The sequence below is a fragment of the Peromyscus eremicus genome, chromosome 3 (genome assembly GCF_949786415.1).
Source record: "Peromyscus eremicus chromosome 3, PerEre_H2_v1, whole genome shotgun sequence".
NCBI lineage: Eukaryota > Metazoa > Chordata > Mammalia > Rodentia > Cricetidae > Peromyscus > Peromyscus eremicus.
The window spans coordinates 149,704,484-149,730,957 of NC_081418.1; the positions used below are offsets into that span (position 1 = coordinate 149,704,484).

Genomic DNA, 26,474 nt, shown 5'->3' on the forward strand with positions numbered 1-26,474 from the left:
TTCAAAAAGTCCATAACAGTCCAAGATGGTTCTCTCTTGGCCTCCTGTTTTTTGTCTCAATATATGAGCTCTCCACTACTGCCCCAGCAACATATTTGCCTGCCTGCAGTCATGCTCCCCACCATGACTGTCATGGACTAACCCTCTAAAACTGTAAACAAGCCTTTGATTAAATTATTTCTGTAGACAAATTGCTAAACAGTCTTATAAAAAAACAGAGCCAGATATCGGGGTTATAACCTGAGAGATCAGAGGAATAGGAAAAGTCAGAAGCCAACCTCGCCTTACTGACCCTCAGCTTCCAAAAGAGACCTACTTCCTATATGCCCATGTCTATATGCCTTTCTGTTCTGCTATCTCCTCTGCTCTCTCTGTTCAGCTACATCACTGGAGGTTGGGAGGCTGAACTCAGGGTCCCACCAGATCCAGGTTCAGGTGATGAGTCTCTTTCTGGATGTGCAGGTGAACTTCCTCTTACAACAAGCTCTGGCACTTCCTGTCTGTCTGTACAGACCTCCAAACCTTTATGGTTAACTAGTGTTGGAATTTAAGGCATATGCCACCACACCTGGCTCTGTTCCCAGTGTGGCCTTGAACTCACATAGATCCAGACAGGTATCTACCTCCGAAATGATAGGATTAAAGGCATGTGCTACCATTGCCTGACTTCTATGTTTCACATAGTGGCTGGCTTTTTCTTCTGATCCTCAGATAAACTTTATTGGGTTGCACAAATAAAATATCACCACAACTTTCCTTTATAAGTTTATAACATGCCTTGATCATGTTATCTTGTCACAGCAATAGAAAAGTAGTTAAGACAGTACTTTAGATGAAATGTTAATCACTCATGTTGTCTCTGCAACCTCCATTAACTTCCAAGATTTCAATTTTTTATCTGGGTTCCCCAAAACACTGCCCTTGAAAAGATCTTGCCTATCCCTAGATTTGGCATCTGCTGACACAAAGATTAGGCTAAAGTGATTTTGTAACTATCATAATTGGCCAACAGAGATTAGAAATCAGTTTATTATCTAACAGTATTGACTTTGCTGCTTTAATGATAATCAAGTTAGGAAGATATGCCTTATCTGTACAATGATGACATTAAAAGATCAAAGAGAATACCATCTGCTACCAGGGAAAGACTAATATGCAGTCTTCAACTGAAAACAAAAACTGTGTCTTTAAGTAAAGTAGAAAAGCATTTGAGTCCTATAGACAGTGTATACTCCTTTGATTAACCCCCTCCCCTTTTGCTTTTCCTTAGATATTTTTGGCAGCCCTCTCATTCAGCTATATATGCAAGGCACTAGCTGGAATCATTATGAAAAGTTCCATCACGCAAATAGAAAGGAGATTTGACATATCATCTTCCACTTCTGGTTTGATTGATGGAGGATTTGAAATTGGTAATGTTCATTGCTATTTTACTAACCAGACTTATAGAGGAAAAATACAGTTCAGACATGTTTTGGGCCCATGCTTCTCAAACAGGTATAACTTTGTTTTTTCTGCAAAAGATACTTTCTCCAGTATCTCTGGAGTCATTTTTGTTGTCATATCTTGTGAAGCAGTGCCACTGACATGTAGGAGTTAAAGTCAGTGATATCTCCAAGTATGGTACAAACTGATTGTCAGCCACTGTGAAAAGAAGACTTTGGAAGATTGATTTTACACAGACCCATTGCTTTCACGGTGACTCCAATGAGACCCCACCTTGCCTCTCTCTAGAGGGAAGAAAAGTTGAAAGAGCTATAGTACCTTTGATTTAAGGAGCAAAGAACAGCTTGGGAATAATACGTGTTGGAGTTTTGCTCTTTAACTCTTGTTGGGGGTGGCTTTACAGCTTTGGAGATGTACTCTGTTGTCTTCACTTTGATTTTAACATCTTCTTCCATGACACCCAAGCTCCATGCAATTACCCAAAGGGATTCTTCTCTTCTCTTATGAAGCAGCAGAAGTACAGTGCCTCTGCTCCTTTTCTTTTATTAATTCAAATTATTCATTTACTTTACATCCCAACCACAGTTCCCCCTCCCTTATCTCCTCCAATTCCCTCCCCCCACAGCCCCTCTACACCTGCTTCCATCAGTTATTGTATGAAGGCTCTTTGATGACAATTAGGTAGTCACCAATCTAATTACAGGAGATGGCTAACATAAGCTACCTATCCACTATTGCTAGGAGTCTTAGCTAGGTCACCCTTGTAGATTTATGAGAGTTTCCCTTGTGCCACATTTCTACCTGACCTCAAAATGCACCCCCCATCAAGACATCTCTTTCATTACTCTCCCGCTCTCTCTTGCCCCCAGCCCAATCCCTCATGCTCCCATCCCCCCCAATACACCCAGGAGATCTCTTCTATTTCCCTTTCTCAGGGAAATCCATGCATCCCTCTTTCGGCTCTCCTTGCTACCTAGCTTTTCCTGGTCTGTGGATTATAGCCTGATTATCCTTTACTTTACAGTTAATATCTACTTATGAGTGAGTACATAACATGTTTGTCTTTCGGGGTCTGGGTTACCTCACTCAGGATGATTTTTTTTCTAGTTCCACCCATTTGCCTTCATATTTCCTGATGCCATTGTTTTTAACAGCTATTTATTAACTCTTTAATTTTTTGGAGAGCTTCATAGCCATGTATATTTTATGAATTTCAAATATTTCCTACAAATTGGCGGTCATTTTTTAAAACTTGACATAGGACATATTTAACACAATATTTTCAAAGTAGTTACATAAAAGAAGACCTATCAGTTTTTCCTCATGAATCTTGAAGTTTTGTGATGCAAAGAATATCTTTTTTTGATATTTTAATTTTTTATTAGATTTTTTACATTAAAAACATCTTGTCGTGGAGTATGATATTGCTTAGGTTAGTGCATCTGGAACACAGGGTACTACTATGAAATGCAACTCATTTGAACAGATGCACAGCCATTTAAACTTCAAATAATATTGTATATGTATTATTTTATGTTTTAGAAAGATTATATATTTTATTGCTGGCTGAGAATTCATTACAATCTTTTTAATTCAGGCAAAGCATTGCCCTTTATAGGTTGGTTTCTCCTTCCTTCCTTCCTTCCTTCCTTCCTTCCTTCCTTCCTTCTTTCTTTCCTTCCTTCTTCCTTCCTTCCTTCCTTCCTTCCTTCCTTCCTTCCTTCCTTCCTTCTTTCCTTCCTTCCTTCCTTCCTTCTTTCCTTCTAAATGCAGCCCAGCTTTCTTCAGGCAGGACTATGTAGGTGGGAGAATAAAGGGTGTGGAACCAGCAGGATAGTATTGTTGACTAAGATCTCACACATACCTGTTTTCTTGGTAAGCTTATTCTGGTATAGAGCTTCCTCCTAGAAAATATTTTTCTTAATCACAACAATGAAAACTTAGTGGGACAGGCCATTCTTAGAGTGGCTAAGATGATCTCTGGATTAGAGAATTGGCATGCATATTCACTTCAACACACTCATTTATTAGTAGCCAGATCCCAGGAGAAAGAGTAGAGTGGATTCAGCACTAAATAGAAGGGAAATCTGTCATTGTGATGTAATATAACTAACTACTGGAATATAACTGTCAAATGACTATGGACAGCAGAATACAGGCCCGTTCTGAACTGAGTTTCATCCTGAGCAATCTCCGCAAAGGATGTCTTATACCTCATGCTTTTTCAATATTTGATTTCCCTGACTCTTAAAAAAACAAAAACAAAAAAACCTTGTATATGTGTGTGCATATACATTTGCAAACATGTTCTCAGAGGCTGGAAGAGGAGATTTGATACCCTGGAGCTAGAGTTACAGGCAGTCACGAGCCATTTAACATGGTTACTGGAAACCAAACACAGGTCCTCTACAAGAGAGCATGTGCTCTCAAGCAGACAGCCATATCTCCAGCCCTCACATTACTGTTTCCATGGAAGCAGCTACAGTTTCACAATTAGAATTAGATATTGATTTTCAGTTTGCCTTATAGCATGTTTCTTCACCTACAGGATTCTTGAATCGGTGATTCCACATTTTATCTTTATTTTTTTTTCTTTATTATATCTGTGACCAGTAGGAAATGAATGAGACCCCATTAGTTGGAAATCTGTTTCCAGAGGCTTATAGTTCCAGGCTTTAAAAGCCTGAGGTTTGATACTCTGAGCCCTGAGAACTAAGACCCATTGCTTCAACCTCAAAACAACATACATACTTGTAGCTCTAAATGCTTAGTTTAAAGGCTTGTTGCTCTGAGCTCTGAGCACTGAAAGCCCAGAAGTAGGTGGGTGACCTCACTCTGCAAGCTCCTGGTATCAACACCCTTGGGTGGCTCTGTAGGTCTCCTCTCCTGGTTGTTTCCTGTCCTGTCTACTGTTGTCTTCCATTTTATGTAATTAAAATATATGCATTTTTCTATTTTTTAATTTTACAACACTTTATTTTTCTTCTTGGTTTCCTACATTTTATCTTCTATAAGGATACTGTACTTTCCCAAAGTCTCTCCTCTTTCCAGTTAATTCTTATTTACTTTGTGTATTTTTTCTGTTTCTTTTTGAAATTTCGTGCTGTATCTTTTTTTTAATTTTCTACCAAATATTCACTAAATCTTAGTAACTATCTGTTTATTGTTTATGTCTAACTCCAGGTAGATTAGAATTGACTCCTGCATTTGGAGTTCTTCATTTCCCATTGTCAAGCTAGATAATTTACAGTCAACAAGACATTTCAAATAGTCTTTCCTCTTGGAAATTTTACGAAAGCTCTTAATTAATTGACATTCCCCTGCCCCCGAGCTCTGCCCACTTACCTGCTTTCATTCCTAATGTGCTTTTATCATTTGTTTATAAACTTGTTTGTGGTTTGTTCTTTTATGATATTTTTGGCTGGAAATATTGTGGCAGGTACATATTAGGGCTTTAAAGAATGCCAGGAATGTATGAAAACTGCATTAAGCAATGCTTTTCTCTCCCATTGGTAAGACTTTTCTCTATTTGTTTTCATCTTAGTACAATCTATTCGACTTTAAATTTCTAAAAAAGAAAAAAATCTGCTTTAGCAATATTGTCAACCAATTCAGGTATGTTTTATTGTCTGCAAAACATATTCCATAGATTGATACAAAAATAAATAAATTTTCTTTTGCAACCCAGAACTCAATGTCTCCTATGAATTTTTGTACAGATAAGAAATATGATGATGTCTAGTTTAAAGTGTCTTAAGTGTTCATGACCATTGAGGTTCATTCCAAAAATAAAAAGTTGATATTCAAAACAAAAACAAAGGACTTGCAAAACAATCCAATGGTTAAGAGCACTTACTGCTCTTTCTGAGGACCTAAGTTTGATTTCCAGCACCCAAATCTGGTGGCTCACAACCATCTGTAACTCTACCTCCAATGGATCTGCCGCTTTCTTCTGGCCTCGTGCGCGTGTGCACGCACACAGACACACACACACACACACACACACACACACACACGATTTTAAACAAAATAAAATAAATAAACTTACAATAAGTAAATAAAATAAAATAAGATTGCCTCTGCATACTCTTAATCCTACTATACTTTTCTATGGTCCATTTAATTAAGGTGAGTTTCCTCTCATCAGTCAACTGAGAAAAGGGCTAAGTGTTTTCTCTGTTTATACTGTTTGGGGCCTTCCATTCTACCAGACACACTGACCATAAGCATTTTCTGCGATAAATCAAATTGACATAACTTGGTTTCATTACAGGCAATTTGTTAGTTATTGTATTTGTGAGTTACTTTGGATCCAAACTTCACAGACCAAAGTTGATTGGAATTGGATGTTTCATCATGGGCCTTGGGAGTATTATGACTGCAATGCCTCATTTCTTCATGGGATAGTAAGTATGGGATGCCCTGTGCCTTTCCACTGATACATAACTTAGTGATGGGGTTTCACTTCTCTTTCCTTTTTGGGAAATTTCTTAGAGAACTTTATATACGTGCACAATGAAATATAATCACATATACCCACTTTCCCCCTCCAACCCCTTCCATACCCCCATAATACCCTCCTAACTTCATGTCTCCATCCTCATCCTCATGTTTGTCCTCATTCTCATTTCAAACTTTCTTTTGTAACCCTCTAAATCCAGTTAGTACATGGGCATGGGCCCACTGCAGCATGGTCAAACTAGTAATGGCCGCAACCTCAAAGTAGAGTAATTCTCTCTTCTCCAGAAGCTATTAACTGTTGCTCGGTGGGGCCTGGAGGTCACCTACCCTATCCATGAAGGAATTATAACTGACTTGATCTTGTGCTGAGAGGAGACTGAATGCTCAATCCTAAATGGAACTAAAGAGAAAATAGTGGGTTCTGAGATACCAGGACCCATGTCTAATGCACACACACACACACACACACACACACACACACACACACACAAATATTATTTTATCTTTGCCACACTTGACTTTCACACTTGTTACCATATTGACATTCTTTTTACATTTGGCCATTCAAGGAATCTTCCTCTTTCTAATTGTCATCATTTAATGCTCCTTAAACTTATTTGTCTCAGTGTGGCCTCTTCATCATGCCCACACTTTATTCATGACTAGTACCAAGTGTCCACATCTCTGTTGCTCCAACTTCAGCCTAAATCCTTGTAATAACTCATATGAAATATGCACTTTAAATCCAATCGTTATTCCCATTGGGTAACTATTTCTAACATTCAGTGTCTCCTTATCCATTTACCGTGTCTGTATCTCCACTGGGCATTCAAGGCTTTTCTGTCCATGTATCACAATCTAAACTCTGTATTTTTGCTAACACCTGCTTATTTTCATATCCATTCATTCAGTCATTGTTCTTACAACTGCAAAGGAATTCAGATCAAAGTCAAGGGCTTCTTCCTAAGCTCCAGATTTACTGCAACACAAATAACCAGCAGTCCCCAAGATCTTACTCATTTTACATCCATACATCAATGTGGACATCAATGTCCTTATCCTAGCTGAAGTCAATAGTCTGAAGCTCTTGCCTTCAGTCTCAGTTCTTCTAATGACTAAAAGACTTATTTATTGTTTTCATTTCATGGATATGAGTGTTTTGCTTCTGTGTATGTGCACCATATACATGCAGAGCTTGTGGAAGCCAGAAGAAGGCATTGGAACTGGAGTTATAGGTAGTGATGAGCTTCCTGATGTGGCAGCTGGAAACCAAACTGGGATCCTCAGGAGAAGCAGCCAGTGCTCTTCACTGCAGAGCCATCTCTTTGGCTGCTTAGTTCTATCTTAATTCACATTCAGCACAAGAACATACTTTTAAAATACAAATCTAGTTTTCCTAATTTTCCTTAAAACTCCCAATTTTCTAAAACAGACTTTTAAACTTCAGATCCCAGTTTATCAATAGACCAGCAAAACCCCTTCAGGTTAATGAGACAATCATGTATTGTGAGTTAGACTTGAATAATATACAACATATGTAGGGAAATAACTCTGTCCTTCAAAAGCATCATTCAAGGTATATATATTTGGGAATGTGCATATACACTATTGTAGAAATATAAAATGCAATTATAAGTTACAATCAAAAATATTGAAAGCTCTCATCTGTGCATTAATCATATCTAAATTTGCATGTCAATGCATGCTGCTCACTGACTGGGTCCTTTACTGTGCCCTAGAGTTGCCAAGAACTGCAGTTCTTCACATGTGAGAATGTATTACTTTTATATACAGTGGCTCTACAGCCTGTGTACTTTCCTCTGGGGTCTATCTCTTAAACTCTTTCTCATCACTGTTTCATCTCACATGCCATTTATTTATTTATTTATTTATTTATTTATTTATTTATTTATTTATTTATTTTTGATACAGGGTTTCTCTGTGTAGTTTTGGTGCCTGTCCTGGATCTTGCTCTGTAGACCAGGCTGGCCTGGAAACTCACAGAAATCCACTTGGATCTGCCTCTCGAGTGCCAGAATTAAAGGCGTGAGTTACTGCCTCCTGGCATCTCACATGTTCTGTACACAGTGAAGTCTCCAAATATCCACCCCATTCTCAACCTTCAAGCAAAGCTAATGATTTCTCTTTTTCCTTTATGAAAACCCAGGACCTTGGATACTGAACTTACATGTTAGAGGGGATGAAAGTCCTTAAGCACAAACACTATGCATTTTGATTCTGGTTTTGAAGTGGAGTAGAGTGCTTAGTATGCACTAGGTTATCCAGTATAGAGGTACAGGATACATTAGTATTTCTTGGATTACAGCATATGTTCCTATTCTGACTTTATCCCCTTTGTTTCTATTAAATACTCCTAGGTCAAGTCAAAGCACGTTAGAATTTATTAAAGTTCCAGAGTCAGACATTAGCTCATGTGTACATGTACATCCATAAAAGAAAATCAGATGTTTTTATAGGAAAGGTTGATGAATTATCATGCCTTAAAGACCAACTTAAACACATGACTCTCTTGTAGCTAGAGTTTTCCTGCCTGGCCCACGGTCAGGGCAAATCTCTCTCACCCGCCAGTCCCACAGCCACTCAGACCCGATCAAGTAAACACAGAGACTTATATTAGTTACAAACTGTATGGCCGTGGCAGGCTTCTTGCTAACTGTTCTTATATCTTAAATTAATCCATTTCCATTAATCTATACCTTGCCACATGGCTCGTGGCTTACCGGGATCTTCCCATGCGGCTTGTCATGGTGGCGGCTGGCAGTGTCTCTCTCTCAGCCTTCCACTTCCCAGAATTCTTCTCCTTGTCCCGCCTGTACTTCCTGCCTAGCCAATGGCCAATCAGTGATTTATTTACTGACCAATCAGCAACACACTTGACATACAGACCATCCCACAGCACTCTCTAGCTTATTAGATATAACTTATCAGGAAGTTCATAATACTGTCATCTTTAAAGACAACTCAGAAGTATTATTACACTCAGCAGTTTACAAAACAGAAAGGGGAATCCAGGATTTTTCCCATCATAACCAGAGTATTGTCTGTCCTGGGCTGGCATCAAGATGATCATCCACCTTGCCTGAGTGATACTGAAGGATCTTACTTACTGGGCCTTCCCCCTATTTTACTGTTATCCATTATTTCTCCTAAAATTGAAGTTATCAGGAAGTTATCAGGGAATTCTCATTAGCCTAGAGAAGAGACAGATACAATTAAGCAGAAAATAGTTTCTCGGGAAAGTGAAAATTCTTGGTAAATAAATAAAATGTTAAGTCTAGTGGTGTCCTTATAGTTACAGGTACTCATCAGAAGATGACATCAGCTCTCTAAGCAACTCCACATTGATCTGTTTAGCCAATCAAACTACATCACTCACTGGAACCTCACCTGAGATAGTGGGGAAAGGTAAGAATTAATATTAACAGTGAATATCATTTGAAACTTTGTATATGCATTACATCTATACAAATTCCTATAAAATTTATCAGCAAAAATTTGATTAAAAAATAAACATTTGACCTTGACATACAGACATAATCATAGTGGAAGATGTGATACTAATGAGCCTTTAGAAGTGTCTGAGGAGTGGCTAAGGACTGTTTCAGATGGAAGTTGGGAAAGACCATTTGCAGTTAAAATAAAGCTACAAGAATTGACTGTGTAAATGTCTGTATTCCCAGAACACAGTAGTTGAAGCAGGAGGATTGTAGCATTGAGGTAAACCTGAGACTTATAATATGACCCTGTCTCAACAAACAACTCAAGCAAGCAAGAAAGCATAAGTATGTAAAGAAGGAAGAGATGCTTCATGAAAAATATAACTACTCCAGTTGAAGATTTTTTTAGAGTATTCTCATAAGACAATATAGATGTAACACTCTAGATCATTCTACCTGTTATATCAGATATGGGAAGATTAAAAATAAAAGAATTGAGAAGTTAAATCTTTTTCATTTTTTGTATTGTTAAGAATGTGTAAATAAATCACTGTTTCTGGAAGTCATTTTTTAACATCTATTAAACAAAAGAATACTTACCTAATTCTCTGTAATTCTATTGTTACTGATCAGCTTTAAGGAAGTAATCAGTGAGATGCTTAAGACTTATTTATAATTATAGGCAAGATGCCTGTGGTGTACATACACTCATGCAGGCAAAATATATGTTTGTTATATATTATATAACAAGAATGTAGGATATATTCTGATATGTTTGTTCCTCACAACATTATTAAAATCCTGACACAAGATACAACAACGGGCAAATAAACAGGAAAGTTGTCCAAGCACAGTGCTAGCTATAAAAGTGATATATCCAAACTAGATACTTAATTCTATATTGTATATAAGAAATATGTATATTTTATGTATGCCCAAAATATGGAAGACAAATAACAAACATTAAAATGGTTTTCTTTTTGTAGAAGGATTTCAGATCATGTTGCTTTCTGCATGTTTTTTTGTTTTTCGTTTGTGTCTTTTTCTATTTTCAAACTTTGCAGATTGAACAGGAATCACTTAAAATTAAAAACAAAAAGCAAGAGCAAGTAAGTGGAACATCCCAGGAATAATTAAAGATCTGAATTTGTAGAGTTCCTGGTGTTGGTACTGCAGTTAATGTTTAAAATAAAACAGTTTTTTTTTGTCTACACAGGTTGTGAAAAGGGATCCAAGTCACACATGTGGATTTATGTGTTGATGGGGAACATGCTTCGTGGGATAGGAGAAACACCAATAGTGCCCCTGGGAATTTCCTATATTGATGACTTTGCAAAAGAAGGGCACTCCTCTATGTACTTAGGTAATGTACAGAACATATGAAGCTCAGTTTTTAATTTCTCTGAGTCTAACCTGGAAATGATAGCATTACTAAGTCATTTCTTTTTTAATTCTTTTCTTTTCTTCTAGAAGAGCAGCCAGTGCTCTTCACCATTGAGCTATCTTTTCAGCTCCCTAAGTAAATTCACATTCCTAAAAAGTATTTGGAGAAAAGCATTGTGTAACATTATACATTAAAACATACTGTATAAAAAACAAATGCTTACAGGTTCAAAGTGGACAAAATCCCAGTATGGAGACAGGAGGTGGGAATAAAGTTCCATCACTAGCTAAAGATCTATTAGTAGTTGGTGGCTACTGGAAGAGGGAGAATAAGTTTTCTTTAGGAATGTGGTGTGTGGTAGTATGACCATGCTCTGGAGAAGGCCACACCCAATAACATACAGTGGCACAAGCTATTGTTGAGATTTACAAAAGGAGAAGGCACAAATTTGAGTAGGTAAGGAAGTAGGAATGGGTCTGGGGTGAGTAGAAGAAGCAGTGAATATGATCAAATATTTTTGGATGAGAAAAAAATTACTCTGTGTACTTGGACTCTGATTGAATACTTTTGAAATGTTTGCAGGTATTCTGAATACAATAGCAATGATTGGTCCAATCATTGGCTTTATCATGTCATCTGTGTTTGCTCGGATGTATGTAGACATTGGATTCGTAGACTTGAGTAAGTAGAATCAGTAAGGCAGCCAAGAGAGTGTCTTTCAAATACAGGCCACCATGCCTCCAAGTTACTGGTTTAACTCTTTCAATAGTCTCTTGATTTTATGTTTTATAAATTATAAGTGGAGAGGATGTATTCATATTTAAAACAAAATTTATCCCTTTCCTATGCAAAGCTACTGCAAATCAGTATAAACTAGGACATTTGGAACAATCACATTTTAGACAACTAGATCCAAAACAAGCTGGTTACACAGTCAAATTATGTGCACTTTCACTTTGTGCTGGATTGGATTTAGAAACACAGGAATTACAGATTGAAACTTCAGGAAGTTGCTGTGAGACTGTGGGGTTGGAGGATGGCTGGAGGGGATTGAGCATCTCCACCATGTGTCTTGGCTTGATGCTTTCCCTGATCCTGACAAAGGGTTTGGCATATAGTCTCCTTCAATTGGAGGATGAAGGAATGCACACTAGGTGATCCCTATGGCATTTTCTCCCCTCAAAGCAAGCTTCCCTTCATAATTCAGAGAAACTGGCCAAAGTGTGGAAATTCTATCAACTTCAAACCCTCCTTCCAATATATATCACATCTATCTTCATCACATCTCTCATCTTTTCTCCACAAAAGTCAGTAAAAATCATATCCACCTTCAGCTCATATTTGTAGACCCACCCTAGGGATTCAATTTTGTCATCCTGCATCTTCAAGATCTTGTTCCATCACTCTTTCACCACATTGCTCCCTGGCTATCTTCAGCCCTCTACCTCCACTTTGTTCTTATCATAAAGCATTCTCCTGTCTATGCAGTCTTTTTATAAATATGATGTTTTTATGTTCTCAAGCAACCTTTTAGCTGGTTTTCTGTTTAACTTTCTCTCCATAGCCAAGTATTTTGAAAAACAAAAATCTGATTTTGGAAGATTTCTCACTTCTCTTCCCCCATCCACTCCTCAGCTGTAATCTGATTTCTCTGGCTCATGAGACAGAATCAGCTAATATTTTTTTTTAACAAAATGCTCACTTTTTCTATTTTTAGATGTTTAAATAAACATCTAAAATTCAACCTGGCAAATACTTTGCTCACAACCCATTCTTAAATCTTACGTTGTTTCTCATAGTCTATCTCTTTACGAATATCTTAAACTTAATTATGTTATTGACTGAATCATCACATAATCTTCCTTCCTATTGACCTGACTCCAGTGTTGGCCGTTCTCATTCATCAAATGTCCAGAATAATCCTTCTAAACAAATCTGATCCATGCCTGTGAACCTATAGTGATTTCAGACCAGACTTCATTACAACAGCCAGGCTCTCCAGAACTGGACACATAGCTCTTTGTGATCATTTTTATCTGTATAATTTGACTCTCTTTCTTCTTCCCCACTCTTCTCTCATTGATACTCTTTCAAGTAACCATGACTACTGTTTGTGAGACTCTCAAAAGAGTCTTTTTTTTTCATTTTTCTTTATTAAGAAATTTTCTACTCACTCTACATACCACCCATAGATCCCACCTCCTCCCTCCTCCCATCCCCCAGCCCTCTCTCCCAAGCCACCCCACATCCCCACATCTCCCAAATCAAGGTCTCCCATGGGGAGTGAGCAGTCTGGCACACTGAGCCTAGGCAGGTCCAAGCCCCTTCCCACTGCACCAAGGCTGTGCAAGGCATCACACCACAGGCACCAGATTTGGCTCAAAAGACTCTTTAATCTTACTCTCCAGTGGAGAGCTCTGTTCCACTTTCCATTAGCGTAGTCCTGAGAGTCTCATCCAGGCTATGGTTCCTCTTCAGAGATGCCTCTCTTCACTGGCTCCCTGCTGGCTCGGAGCCCACCAAATGCATGATAATCTCTTTAGACACCACAGGAGGGAATCTGTCTAAACAGAGAAGTGCTTGCTGTATAAACAAATATTATTTCCTATCTCATCAGCACTCTAAAGACTTCAAAGTATTTATTTCCACATAAGAGTTGACATCATAATAGGCCAAGAGAAGGTCCAAGCTCTCACTTGTCTTCAATATAAACCCTTAATGAAACCACTTCTTCTCATTCACTTCCAAGTTTTAATCCTTGTTTTCAAAACTCATACAGAGCTGGGCAAGAGTTTTTTGGTGATAGTTGGAAAATTTTTGGCTATAGTTAGAAATAATTATCTGTGTTGTATTAGAATTCTTGGGAATTTGATGGCTACAAATGAATGTTCAGATCTTTCTGCATTTCCTTTTATTCAGTAATGAGTGAAATACATCTTATATGTTTTTTTGCTTCCATGGTTAACTCTTGATGCACTAAAAGTGAGACTGTTTTCATAATCTTGTTTCCTGACAGTCCTTTGGTGTATAGAAAGCTGATTTTTGATATAACTTTGTATCCAACAACTTCACATTGAAAATTAGACCACAGCTAGCGTGATCCTGAGTATTGTTGCTTCTTGGTGTCAGTGCCAGTGTGGTGCTGGCCATGTCGAGTGAGTCTGGGAGTGTCTCCTCATGAGTACTTAGAGAGATTTTGAGAAGGACTAGAGTTATGTCTTTTTGAGAGCTAGAGAACTCCAGTGAAGCCATGGGTCTCTGGGCTTTTCTCTATGTCCTATAGCATTGCTCCAGTGTTCTCACTAGCCACAGGCATGTTCAGGATTTCCACCAACTCATGATCCAGCTTTTGCAAGTTGTATGTCTTTAGGAATTTCCTCATCTTTTAATTGTAACTAGAGTTTTCCTGCCTGGCCCACAGTCAGGACAAATCTCTGTCTACTGCCAGTCCCACAGCCACTCAGACCCAACAAAGTAAACACAGAGACTCATATTGCTTACAAACTGTATGGCCGTGGCAGGCTTCTTGCTAACTGTTCTTATAGCTTAAATTAATCCATTTCCATAAATTTATACAGCTTACTGGCATGTTCACATGCTTCTTGTCATGGCGGCGCCTGGCAGTGTCTCCCCTGTCTTCCTGTTCTCTCTTTTCTCCTCTCTGTTAGTCCTGCCTATACTTCCTGCCTGGCCACTGGCCAATCAGTACTTTATTTATTGACCAATAAGAGCATTGGACATACAGACCATCCCACAGCATTTAATGATTATCAATTGTGGTGGTTTGAAAGTAGATGGCCCCCATACGCCCATAAGTAGTGGCACTGTTAGGAGTTGTGGCCTTGTTGGAGCAGGTCTAGCTTTGTTGGAGGAAATGCCTCAGTAGGCCTTGAGGTCTCAGAAGCTCAAAACCAGGCCTAGTGTCTCACAGTCATTTTTCCTGCTGCCTGCTGATCAGGATGTAGAACTCTCTGCTCCTTCTCCAGCATCATGTCTGCCTGAGTGCTGCCATGCTTCATACCATGATGATAATGGACTAAATCTCTGAAACTGTTAGCCAGCACCAATTAAATGTTTTCCTTTATAAGAGTTGTAGTGGTCATGGTGTCTCTTCACAGTAATAAAACTCAAAGACATCACCTGACTGACATTCATTATTTATAAGAGTGTCAGCTGATAGCTAGCATTAACCTGTCATCCCTCTTGACACTGCAAAAAAAAAAAAAAATACAATCGAAGTAACATGGGCAAAGGATGTCTTATGTTTCTAGTCCATCTTTTTGGGGTCCTTTTAAGTGCAGATTTTTCACTGTTTTTCATTCTCATCACTTTTTTTGCTCTCAGTAGGGCTGCATATGATAAAACTAGAAATAGAAGAATGGAGCTTTCCCATTTCTTGGAAACAATGTTAAACTTCTCTCTGGTGCTATCCAGACCTCAGTAGATGGTACCAACCACTGTTTTCAGATGATGATGAATACTCATGCCCTGCCTTTGTTTTCAAGTTATCTTTGAGATTAAATACTTAGTGTTTATAATTCGCATGTTACAGCTGAGTCTGTATGGTAGTAAGCTGTAATACATTGACTGGTTCCTGGCAACAAAAATTCTAAGACGGTTCTGAGAGGACCAGGTGGCCAAACCAGGGCCATGACAGGCCCCCCAGTAGCCCTGACACACCAGGCTTTAGTTTCAGTTCACTAGAGCAGGCTGGAGCTGAGCAAGCAATTCTCAGGAAAACCACAATTTAGGGGCAACCAAGCGGCAGATGCCCCCCAGCCTTCTGCTGACTCAGCAGGCATCTCAATGGCCCTTTTGCTGCCTCAGCATATGCCCCCTCCCCTGCCTTCTACTATCTAAAGATAGCTTTTCCTACCCTCCTGTCAACAAGCCCCTAACCATTAGACCCCACCCACTAGCCATTACAGCCTCCCACCAATCAGCTCCCAGACTAATCTTTCCTCCACCAATCAGCCAGATTAATTCCTCCTCCCTGGAATTCTGCTAACTCCACTTAAAAGGAGCTTGTGACCTCCCTCCAGGTCACTATTTGCCACCCCAACTTGTTGGAAACAATAAATGCTCATGCTTAATTGTGTATGTGACTCTTGCTCTTTCTTGGGCGCTTCTCTCAGACCCTAACAGTTCTAAGATGAAAAAATACTTAAAAAAAAAAAAAAAAAAAGAAGAAGAAGAGGAAGATTGCATTCTAGGACTGAAAAATATAGTTTGGTTTCTTCGTCTGTGGATGCTAGCAGTCATGATCAATATTTTCTTTTGGAATGATTTCTGACTGGCCTGTTCTAATTCATTCCAGGAAGTATCCGAATAACTCCTAAGGATGCTCGTTGGGTTGGTGCCTGGTGGCTCAGTTTCATGGTGTCTGGACTATTATCCATTATTTCTTCCATACCCTTCTTTTTTCTACCCCAAATTCCAATGACAACACAGAAGGAAAGGAAAAATTCAGCATCTCTGAATGTATTCAAAATAGGTGAAGAAAAGAATCACATGACTAATTTGACCAACCAGGAGAAAAAAGCTCCTGTCAACATGACCGGTAAGGATTTCACAATTAGTCAATGTGAAAATGTTAATACCACTGAAAACTAAGAATACTTGAGAACAATATGACCAAATCATCTATCTAGCTTTCTTTGGCACTAAACTTTACTTAACTCATTCTAAATTTCCTATTAAAATTAATATTTCCTGTCTTAATTACTTTTCTATTGCTGTGAATAGACACCATGACCAAGGCAACTTATAAAAGAAAGAATTTAATTTTGGGACTCATGGTTCCAGAGGATAGAGTCCATGACCATCATAGCAGGAAACATGGTAGTGGGCAGTCAGGCATGATTCTAGGACAGTAGCTAAGAACTTATATCTTGATCCACAAGCATGAGGCAGAGAGAGAGAGAGAGAGAGAGAGAGAGAGAGAGAGAGAGAGAGAGAGAGCTGTGAATGGCATGGGCCTTGGAAACCTCAAGGCCACCCCTGGTGATACAATTCTTTCAACAAGGCCATGCCCTCAATCCTTCCCAAACAGTTCCACCAACTGTAAATCAAGTTTTCAGACATGAACCTATAGAGGTCATTCTTATTCAAATCATCATGTTCCTAATTATGAACAAAATGAATAGATTTTATTTGTGGCTTTCAGCATGGAGAAAAGAAGGTTAGGGATATGGCTCAGTTCACAGAAGCTTTTGCTGTGTAAGCATGAGGACCTGAGCTAGAATCCCCAGAATCCACATATAGAGACAGGTGTAGCTGGGTGAGCCTATAAGCCCATGATAGTGGGGACATGGTAGAATCAAGAAGATTACTTGGGCTCCTGAGTCATTATCCTAGATCCAGCTTCAATGAGAGACCTCAAAGGAATAAGGTGGGAAGTGATAGAGCAAGATGCTCACTCATTGTCCTTCTCTGGCCTCTATGAGCACAGAGCAGACAATAGTCATGCCCATTTGTGTGCAAGTGTGTGTGCATGTGTGCATGTGTGTGTATGCACATGCACTCTCATATACCACACACACACATCAAATAAATAAAAGAAAACAATCACATAAACAATTATGTTCATTGTTTTTTGTTGTTGCTGTTTGTTTGTTTGTTTTGTTTTCTGAGACAGGGTTTCTCTGTGTAACAGCCCTGGCTGTCCTAGAACTCTCTCTGTAGATTGGAGTGGGCTTCAACTCTCAGAGATCCACCTGCCTCTGCTTCCTAAGTACTGGGATTAAAGGTATGCACAAGAAGGTATATAATTCTTTCAAATGTTTTTAAACAAGAAGGTATATATTCTTTCAAATGTTTTGTCTATCTGTCTGTCTATCTATCTATCTATCTATCTATCTATTTATCTGTCTGTCTATTTTGGTGTTAGGGATCAAATTCCAGGGCTTTGCACATACTAGTTAAGTATTCTACCACTGAATTGTATATACAATATCTTTATTTCAAAATTTAATATAAAGCACCAGTGAGAGTTTAAAGAGTTAAAATATTTAATTAATTTATTAATTCCACAAGTGATACCAACCCTTTATGGCAAGACATTTGGCTTCTTTCTCTAGGAATCTATGATTCAGTCTAGAAAGTTACTTGGTACTGAGAATTATATAGACAACTATAACAATCACCTTTAAATAATATGCTCAGGTTAAACTCACCTATTCTTATGTAGATGCCTGGATCAAAGAGAAGAAATCTCAGAGAAGTTTCTCTCTAGGTATTTAAAGTAAGATTATTTTTTTCCTGGTAATTGTACTGGAAAACTTATCTGCCAGAGTATTCAAAAGTGAACTGAAAACATCACAGTAGTCAAAGTAGTTGGCATCTATAATTTACCTAGTATTCTTCCCTATTTGGTGGTTCTTTTCCTTTCACATATAATTTCTGAGGGTTAATGGAGTGCAACAGAGAAGCCATAGTCAAAATGGTGATTCAGAAACAGGTAGATAAAAGTAACCTAGACAATAAGACTTTGACAACAGTTTTCAGACTGGAGGAAAGAGAGGGGAAAGACATAGGGAGGATAGAAGAGAGGAGAGCAAATGAGAACAAAGTATAATGAAAACATATTGATGGAAATTCTGTAATGAAAGCCATTTCTCTGAAATTTAATCTGAAATTTTAATTTAAAATTGGAGGAATCAGAAGGAATTGGTAAAATAGCAAAATCAAAAAAAAACAAAAACAAATTAAAGCCAGTTATAGTGGTTCTGGTGATCATGAGTTCAATGTTAGCCTGAACTTTGAGACCAAGGTAAGACCTATCTCAAAACCATCCCCCCCCAAAAAAAACCCTAAATCAGTGGAATACTTACTTTGTGATGGCTTATGTTGATTGCTAATTTACCAGGACCCAGAATCACCCAGAAGACAAGCCCCTGTGCATGTCTGTGAGGGACTGTTGAGATTAGGTTAACTGAGACAGGAAGATCCCATTCCAACTGTGGATAGCACCATTCAATGGGCTGGGGTTTTAAACTGAACAAAAAGGAAAAAGCAAGCTGAGTACTCATCCCTCTGCTTCCTGACTTTGGATGCAGTATGGTGAGCTACTTTAACTCTTGTCATCATGACTTCCCCATGGTGATGTTGTATACCCTTAAACTGAGAGCCACAATACACCCTTTCTATCTTGAGTTGCTTTTCTCGGGGTATTTTGTCACAACAACAATACAAGTAACTGTGACAAAAGCATAACCACTTGGAAACCTTTTCAAGTTGACTTTGGAATCAAGAACAAGTTCTCAGATCTGTCCCAAGACCTTCCTCTTCCTAGTTCTTTCACTTCTACATTTGATTAATTTCTCCTCTCCATCAGTCCAACCCAAGAACAATTCTGTGCTTGAGCCAATTCTGCACATTGGTTTATAACAGAGGTTCATTCAATTTTCACCAAGATTAGTAGCTTGATACTGACCATGACATGAGAATTAACACCATTTTTAAACTATGAAAATTGGGAAATACTAGAGAACAGAGTTTTATTGATTTTTCAAGAGTAAGTAGTTAGAAACCAGAGACCATGGTATAGTTTTGTTTTTATTCCTGGTACTAGAATTTAACTCAGATCTTTGTGCTTGCTAGGCAAGGGTTCTACAGCCCCAAGGTCTTGAAACTTAGCAGAGATGTTAAAAAGAGCATGTCAGGGGGCTGCTCAGATAGATCAGTGACTAAAAGCACTTACTTCTCTTGCAGAGGAACCAAGTTAGGTTCCCAGCACCCTCACTGTGGTTCATAACTGTCTATAACTCTAGCTCTAGAGGCTCCAATGCCCTTTCATACATAAACACTCATAAATACACTACAAAATGTTTTTTTCTTTAAAGTATATCAAGAAAATTTCAACCAGGTGTAGTGGCACATGGCTCAAATCGCAGCACATAGAGGGCATAAGTGAGTTTCTTAGTGTTTCTGTTTTAATGTGGCCTGGGACTAATTATTATCCTCTGCTCCTTTTTGTTTTATCCTATGGTCAGTAGCTTAAATGCCACCATATTTTCTGGAGCAGTATCTTATGGAAAAGCTACACTCCAGGGAACAAAGTGTTGGAATCCTCATCATAAATTCATGCTTACAATTTTTGAACATCAGTGTTTTTATTCCTGTGGCCACAGATTATTTAAATTTCTGTTTAACAAATTGCTTCATTGACATAAAAATCACATTATTACATGCTGATGAATAGGAACCATCACATACAAGATTCATATTTCAGAATATTTCCTAGTAACCAATTCAAAACCAAATATTTGTTGAATAAACAGGTAAGTGGATTGATAGCTATGAAAGTCTAAGAGTGTGATGTACTGTCATTTAGCCATTGAACAAAGCATATCACAAAATAGAAGAGGCAAAAAATTAATTATGATGAAAAATAATTAACCAAATACATAATATAAATATGCAAATTATGAAGAAATAGACTGAAAAATCTGTTTAGAGCAAGATTTAAGAGCACTCTCTAACTTTCTGTTCTATGTATTTATAGTTTTAACTCACACATAAAATAAGTAGATTAGGATGTAAGGAATATTTAAGTTGTATTACAATGTTTGTTTCACTCTTGTTATTTCAAGGTTTTCTACTGTCTCTGAAAAGCATCCTTACCAACCACCTGTATGTTATATTCGTGGTATTAACATTGCTACAAATCAGCAGCTTTATTGGCTCCTTTACTTATGTCTTCAAGTTTATAGAGCAACAGTTTGGCAAGTCAGCATCTGAGGCCAACTTTGCGTTAGGTAAGGCAGACTATTTCCTAGTTTGCTTCATAGATGATGTATAGACTGATGACATGATTGCTCCATGGTATAGTTAAGCGGAAGGTTTTTGTTGTAGATATGGGAGAGAATAGCCAGAGGCATCTGGAAGAGTCCAGAGCACAGAGAGAAAGAAGTAGATTGAATATGGCCAGCTGACTGGACCTGGCCAGGGCTGTCTATGGAGAGGTGAAAATGCCAGGGGATAAAGAATAGAGAAAACATGGGGAGAGAAACAGGGGCATAATATAGAGAGGGGGAGACAGAGAGAGAAGGGGGGAGAGGGAGAGAGAGAGAGCAGGAGGAGGAGGAGGAAGGAAGCAGAGGAGGGGTGAGAACATATCAAAAATAAGGAGCATGAGTAGCTTGGGGAGCACAGACTATGAGCCAGTGGAAGTTTAGGGTAGGAGATGAGGTGAAAAGGGCAAGGACTAGCATGGACTTTGAAATGTATAGCAGGTAGCTGTGATACCCGGGGAGCCTGAAGGTCAGTATGAGCTTTGGTATGCTAGTAGATATTACATGTAGCCAGCCATATCCCTCTTCTGCCAGTGATAAGAGAAATGACTCCTCTTGGTAGAGGGGAATCAGCTTCACAAGTTTCTGAGGAATGTTGGCTTTTATCTGATCACCAGAAACCCTCCTATAGTCCAGATTAAGTCCATTTCTGGATATTTAGACTGCCTTTTGGAGTTTGGGGAATTAGAGTTCTCTTTGGAACTGACACATGGTGCACTACTGAAGCTTGCCCCTGCACAGCTGCACCCACATCCACCCCACCCATGCAGACACACACATACATATACGTAAATAAATAATGAAATAATTCCAGTCTTTAAAAAAAGATTTTAGATGCTGAAGGTTAACTACATCGTCATTATTGATTTCTAGGTTGGGGTATCCCTCACAAAACTCACATGTTCAAAGGCATCAACTGAGTTCTGTTACCAGGGAAATGAGGCCCTTCTTTTTGGCAGGAAGACATTATTTTTTATTTTTCTACATAGGGCATGGTCTTCCATCTTTATTCTGGTCATTCACGTCTACTTAAGAAGCAATAAAAATGAAGGGTTTATGTAGACACTGTATTTCATATGTAAAGACAACAGATAAACCTTACTTATGTAATGATAACATTTTCCTCTTATTTACAGGAGTTATAACTCTACCTGCTATGGCAACTGGAATGTTTTTAGGAGGATATATCGTTAAAAAATTCAAATTGACCCTGGTTGGAATTGCCAAGTTTGCATTTTTCACCTCCTCAGTAGCCTATGTGTTTCATCTATTAAATTTTGCTCTAATCTGTGAAAACAAACCATTTGCTGGCCTAACCTTGACCTATGATGGGTTTGTATATATCATTTTACAAACAGAATGATGTGTTGATTGATTAGAAGACTGTGTGTGAAAAAAATAGGGCTGAAAATAGTTTCTAATAAACTTTAGCCGGGCGGTGGTGGCGCACGCCTTTAATCCCAGCACTCGGGAGGCAGAGGCAGGCGGATCTCTGTGAGTTCAAGGCCAGCCTGGACTACCAAGTGAGTTCCAGGAAAGGCGCAAAGCTACACAGAGAAACCCTGTCTCGAAAAACCAAAAAAAAACAAAACAAAACAAAACAAACAAAAAAAAACTTTAGTTAGACAGTTGGTAAGAATTTAGTTAATAAGTAAGTTAATAAGAATTACAATTTATAAATTCCCCAAACAATCACTTTTTGAGATCTCACAAAATCGGTTTTTATTTCTGCTTTAAAGAAAAATTGGGTCGTGGTGATTATGCCATTGTTAGAGTGTTTACAATGTGTCATGGCTACCTTTTTCCCCCTTGAACAGATAAATAGTGTATACAGCCAGCAACACCTGGATATTACCTTACTGTCTCTCATGGACTCAAATTTAGAGTTTTAGACTCCAGATCTCTTGGTCTTCCCCACTGTGTTTTGGCTAGGTTGTGAGTGTAGATGTAGGCAACTTTCACAGCCATGGCTGTACAACCTTCATCTAGAGTTCATTTTAGCAGATACCTGTACAAGAGACCAGTTCCTCACACTGAACTGGATTCCCATGCTCTAAGAACTGGCAATGCTGCTGTCCCATTGGAATTAGACATCTGGATACTCCAAGAGTAACTGTACCTTAGCTGTCCCACTGTTATTACACAAAGAAAAGTCATCCTGGCACTTTAGCTGACCTAAGGCCAGGGCCTGGAGTCTCCTGTGCAGCTTATCATCTACTGTAGCTAGCAGCTTAAGTAGGCTCACACACCGATAACACACACAGATTTCTCATCAGTTCTTTCTTGGGTAAGAGTTTTCAGGCTCACTAGTCTTTTCCTTCCTCTCCATTCCCTTCCCGTACCCTAGCCTCATTTTCCTCTTCTCTGCACAGGCTTCCTCATTCCCTACATTTTCCCCCTTGCTACTCTTCTCTTCTTCCTCCTCCCCTTTTCCTTTTCTTCTATATTTGTTTTACTCTTTCCTTCCTTCCCTCTGTCCTTCTCACTCCATCTCTGTCTCTCTATGACATGTTTCTCATCATATATCTCCAGAAGGAACTCAGTGGACTCTCACATAGATATACCACTTTCATATTGCAATTCGGACTGCAGTTGTGATAAAAATGAATGGGAACCCATCTGTGGGAAGAATGGAGTGACTTACATTTCACCTTGCCTGGCAGGATGCAAATATTCTAGTGGTGATAAGAACCCTAATAATACAGTGAGTATCTGTTTTCATTTTTTTACCTTTCCTTGCTCATAACTGCAATATAGATTTCACAGTTACATATCAGATCTTTCTAGAGCTAAGATCTCTGAGAAAAAGATACAAAAATAGGTTCCTATATGATCTACAGTTGTAAAGGCTGGGAGATTAACAAATCTCCACGTGAAATACTGCTTCATATACCATCAGACTTTTCTGTTCCTTGAATTCTAATATGAGATTATTCAACTTTCAATTTTTCATTTTCAAGAGTCAGAACATTGCCTTTTGGAACCTGGATATACTAAGGGGTTTCTGAAAGCACTTTTTTTGACTCAAACATCTAACTGTCATCAGTGAGAATTACTTAAACCTCAGATGTTAAGGGGGAATCTTAAGTCAGCACACAGACAAAATACACAATGTTCTACAGAATTTTATGAATCTCATTCTGGGCTCCCTTCTCTTTTGGCTCTCTGACAAACAATGCTGACTTCATGCTTACCTGACTGTCCAATTCTCACCTGTCAGTTCTGAATTCCCCAAAGTTAGCACTTCTACCCAGATAATCTAGTATCCCTTTCACACATGTCTAATACATTCCATACCATGCCACTTTCTTTTCCTTCAAAACATCCCTTTCCCTATGAACTATGAGTTATCCTCAGTCAACTGCTGACTCCCAAGCATGGAAACCATTTATGGTGTTGCACATACTGCTCATCTATTCCGAATCTCAGAAGGTTGGGCAGTTATCTACTTTTACCTTTCCCTAATTCAAATATTGGACACACAGCCAGTTATGATTTAATGTTTTTGAGACAGGATCTTGGTATGTAGCCAAGGCCACCCTTGCACACAGAATTCTCTTGCCTCAGCTTCTTAAGTTCTGGAATTATTGGCATGCACAGCCACATTTGTCAGGACCCTTGATTCCCGTACACCCTGTGTGGCTCAACCCATTTGTGTAGCTGGCCCTCATTTCAGAATCTGGTCCCACTGAAGCTGTCAAATGCCTACAGTCTTGGGGCAACCTTTCCTCAAGGAATGTGGCTGACACACTGCAGAAATTTTAAGTGGAGTAAGTGAATGTAATATAGAACATAAAGGTCAGAGAAAGACAACTATGGAAAAGAACTTGTCTGAATGAGGAAACTATGAACAGTTTCAAATACTATTTCTTTCAATTCTTTTATAACTTTGACACTGGAGATGAATTATTAGGAGCAAATTAAATGCTCTTGTCCAGAAATAAAGGAGAATTATGTTATCTTTCAGTTATTAAACAACTGTGTTTTTGTAGAAGTTTTTAAACTATAAACACTTTTTAAGAATGGAATAAACTTTAAAAAATATAATGGTACATATTTAATGAACTTTCATGTTTTGCAAACACATTCTGTAACATTTCAAATCTGTCTTTTAGGTATTCTATGACTGCAGTTGTATCAGAGACTCTGGTTTCCAGAACAGCAATCATTCAGCCCATTTGGGTGAATGCCCAAGAGACAAGTGCAAAACCAACTACTACTTTTATATAACTTTTCAAGTCTTTAATTCTTTCTCTGTTGCAATGGGGAGCACCTCTTTTATCTTGATTCTGATAAAGTGAGTATACTTTGTTTTTTTTTTGTGCATGTTTGAGTATTTCTGTGTGGGGTGCACATGTGAGAGCTGACACATGTGTGGGTGCCCATTTACAGCTCAGATAATTATCTTTGACATCAGTCAAGTACCTTCTACTCCAACCATGGAAGTCAGGTCAGCTGCCTCTGACTTTCAAAAACTTGCTGGTCACCTCTCCGATTACAGATGGGAATGCAGAGACGTTCTGGGGACCCAAACTCAGATCCTTACATTTATAAGGCAAGAGATTTAATGACTGCGCTTCCTCCCAGTCTGAGTATGAATTGTTAAGGCATCTATATTAGTCATGTATATTAGACTATAAATATATTTGCTGATGTCTACTGTCTTATATTTAGGACATAAGCTCATATGTTGAACCATTTTAATTATCCAATAGCACATATTCTCATGATTATTTTATTAGTTCAACACTATAATAGTAATTTTGTGTATGCTTCTTTCATTAGTAAATCTAGGTTCCATGAACTCTCATCTTGCTGAAACACTTAAAATATAGAATTATAATCCCAGCACTCGGGAGGCAGAGCCAGGCGGATCTCTGTGAGTTCGAGGCCAGCCTGGACTACCAAGTGAGTTCCAGGAAAGGCGCAAAACTACACAGAGAAACCCTGTCTCGAAAAACCAATATATATATATATATATATATATATATATATATATATATATATATATATATATGATTATTGGCAATTTTCTCAATTGCAAGAGTCTCTCTTTGATTTTACAAGAACTTTTATGGTCAGTTCCATTCTGTCTTGAGGATTGTTTAGTGATCTTAATAAAAGAAAAACTTTTTGGAAAACTGATAAACTTAAACTTCAGTCAATAATAACATTCCCAGGATGGAAAGATGGCTTATCAATAAAAAGCACTTGCTGCTCTTTCAGAGGCCCTTATTTCAAGTCTCAGCATCCACCTCAAGTAGCTCACAACCACCTGTAACTCCAGCTCATTGGGCTCTGACACTATCTTCTGGGATCTGAGGGCACCAAAACACACCCACAGAGAGATAGGTACACATAAATAAATGAAAACATATCATTTCAAAATTTAAAAATAGTATTTCAAAAGTTTTAATTCATCCATAGAATAACTTTTGATCCACTCTTCCATAATAGCCTATAGGCAAAAGAAAAATATGTGGAAATAGTTGATTCATTCTCTTTTTAGACAAATAGTTAGGTAAAATATTGTGCTTGAAGAATATCAGAAGGTAAGTTAACAGATAAATTCTTGTGGCCATACATCCCAAAGTAAAGAAAGACCATCATGAAACAAATTACCACTAAAACAAGCACATAATTCTAAAATGACCCTAACACTATAAGGGAAGTGTTGCTATGGAGATGAGGAAAAAGGAACCTAGTTTAAGATAAGCCAGGAACTGTGATTATCTCAAAGATAACATCTCACAAAAAGTGTAGTTTGATCCCATGATCTAAAAAAGTGGCCAGATGAAGTCTTTAGGAGGGAAGTGGGTTCAGGTTTTAAACCCTGACACGCAAAGAGCTAAAGTATTAGGAGAGGAAAGGTAGTAGATTGGCAAGAAGTGTTGAGAAGAGTGTGGGACAAGTGAGAAGGGAGGGCTGGGA

The 26,474-nt window shown here is 38.3% G+C and overlaps 1 protein-coding gene across 1 annotated transcript in view; it reads left to right on the top strand.

The window, feature by feature from the left end:
• The first annotated feature begins 438 nt into the window (after window positions 1–438).
• LOC131906565 (solute carrier organic anion transporter family member 1B2-like) overlaps window positions 439–26,474 on the top strand; it is a 35,221-nt gene continuing 9,185 nt past the window's right edge. The window contains exons 1-11 of the mRNA XM_059257176.1: window positions 439–462; window positions 1,271–1,412; window positions 5,720–5,852; window positions 9,221–9,333; window positions 10,582–10,728; window positions 11,332–11,430; window positions 16,067–16,309; window positions 20,343–20,507; window positions 21,680–21,875; window positions 23,076–23,247; window positions 24,659–24,840. Coding sequence (XP_059113159.1) covers window positions 439–462; window positions 1,271–1,412; window positions 5,720–5,852; window positions 9,221–9,333; window positions 10,582–10,728; window positions 11,332–11,430; window positions 16,067–16,309; window positions 20,343–20,507; window positions 21,680–21,875; window positions 23,076–23,247; window positions 24,659–24,840 — 1,616 coding nt within the window. The remainder of the gene's footprint in view (window positions 463–1,270; window positions 1,413–5,719; window positions 5,853–9,220; window positions 9,334–10,581; window positions 10,729–11,331; window positions 11,431–16,066; window positions 16,310–20,342; window positions 20,508–21,679; window positions 21,876–23,075; window positions 23,248–24,658; window positions 24,841–26,474) is intronic.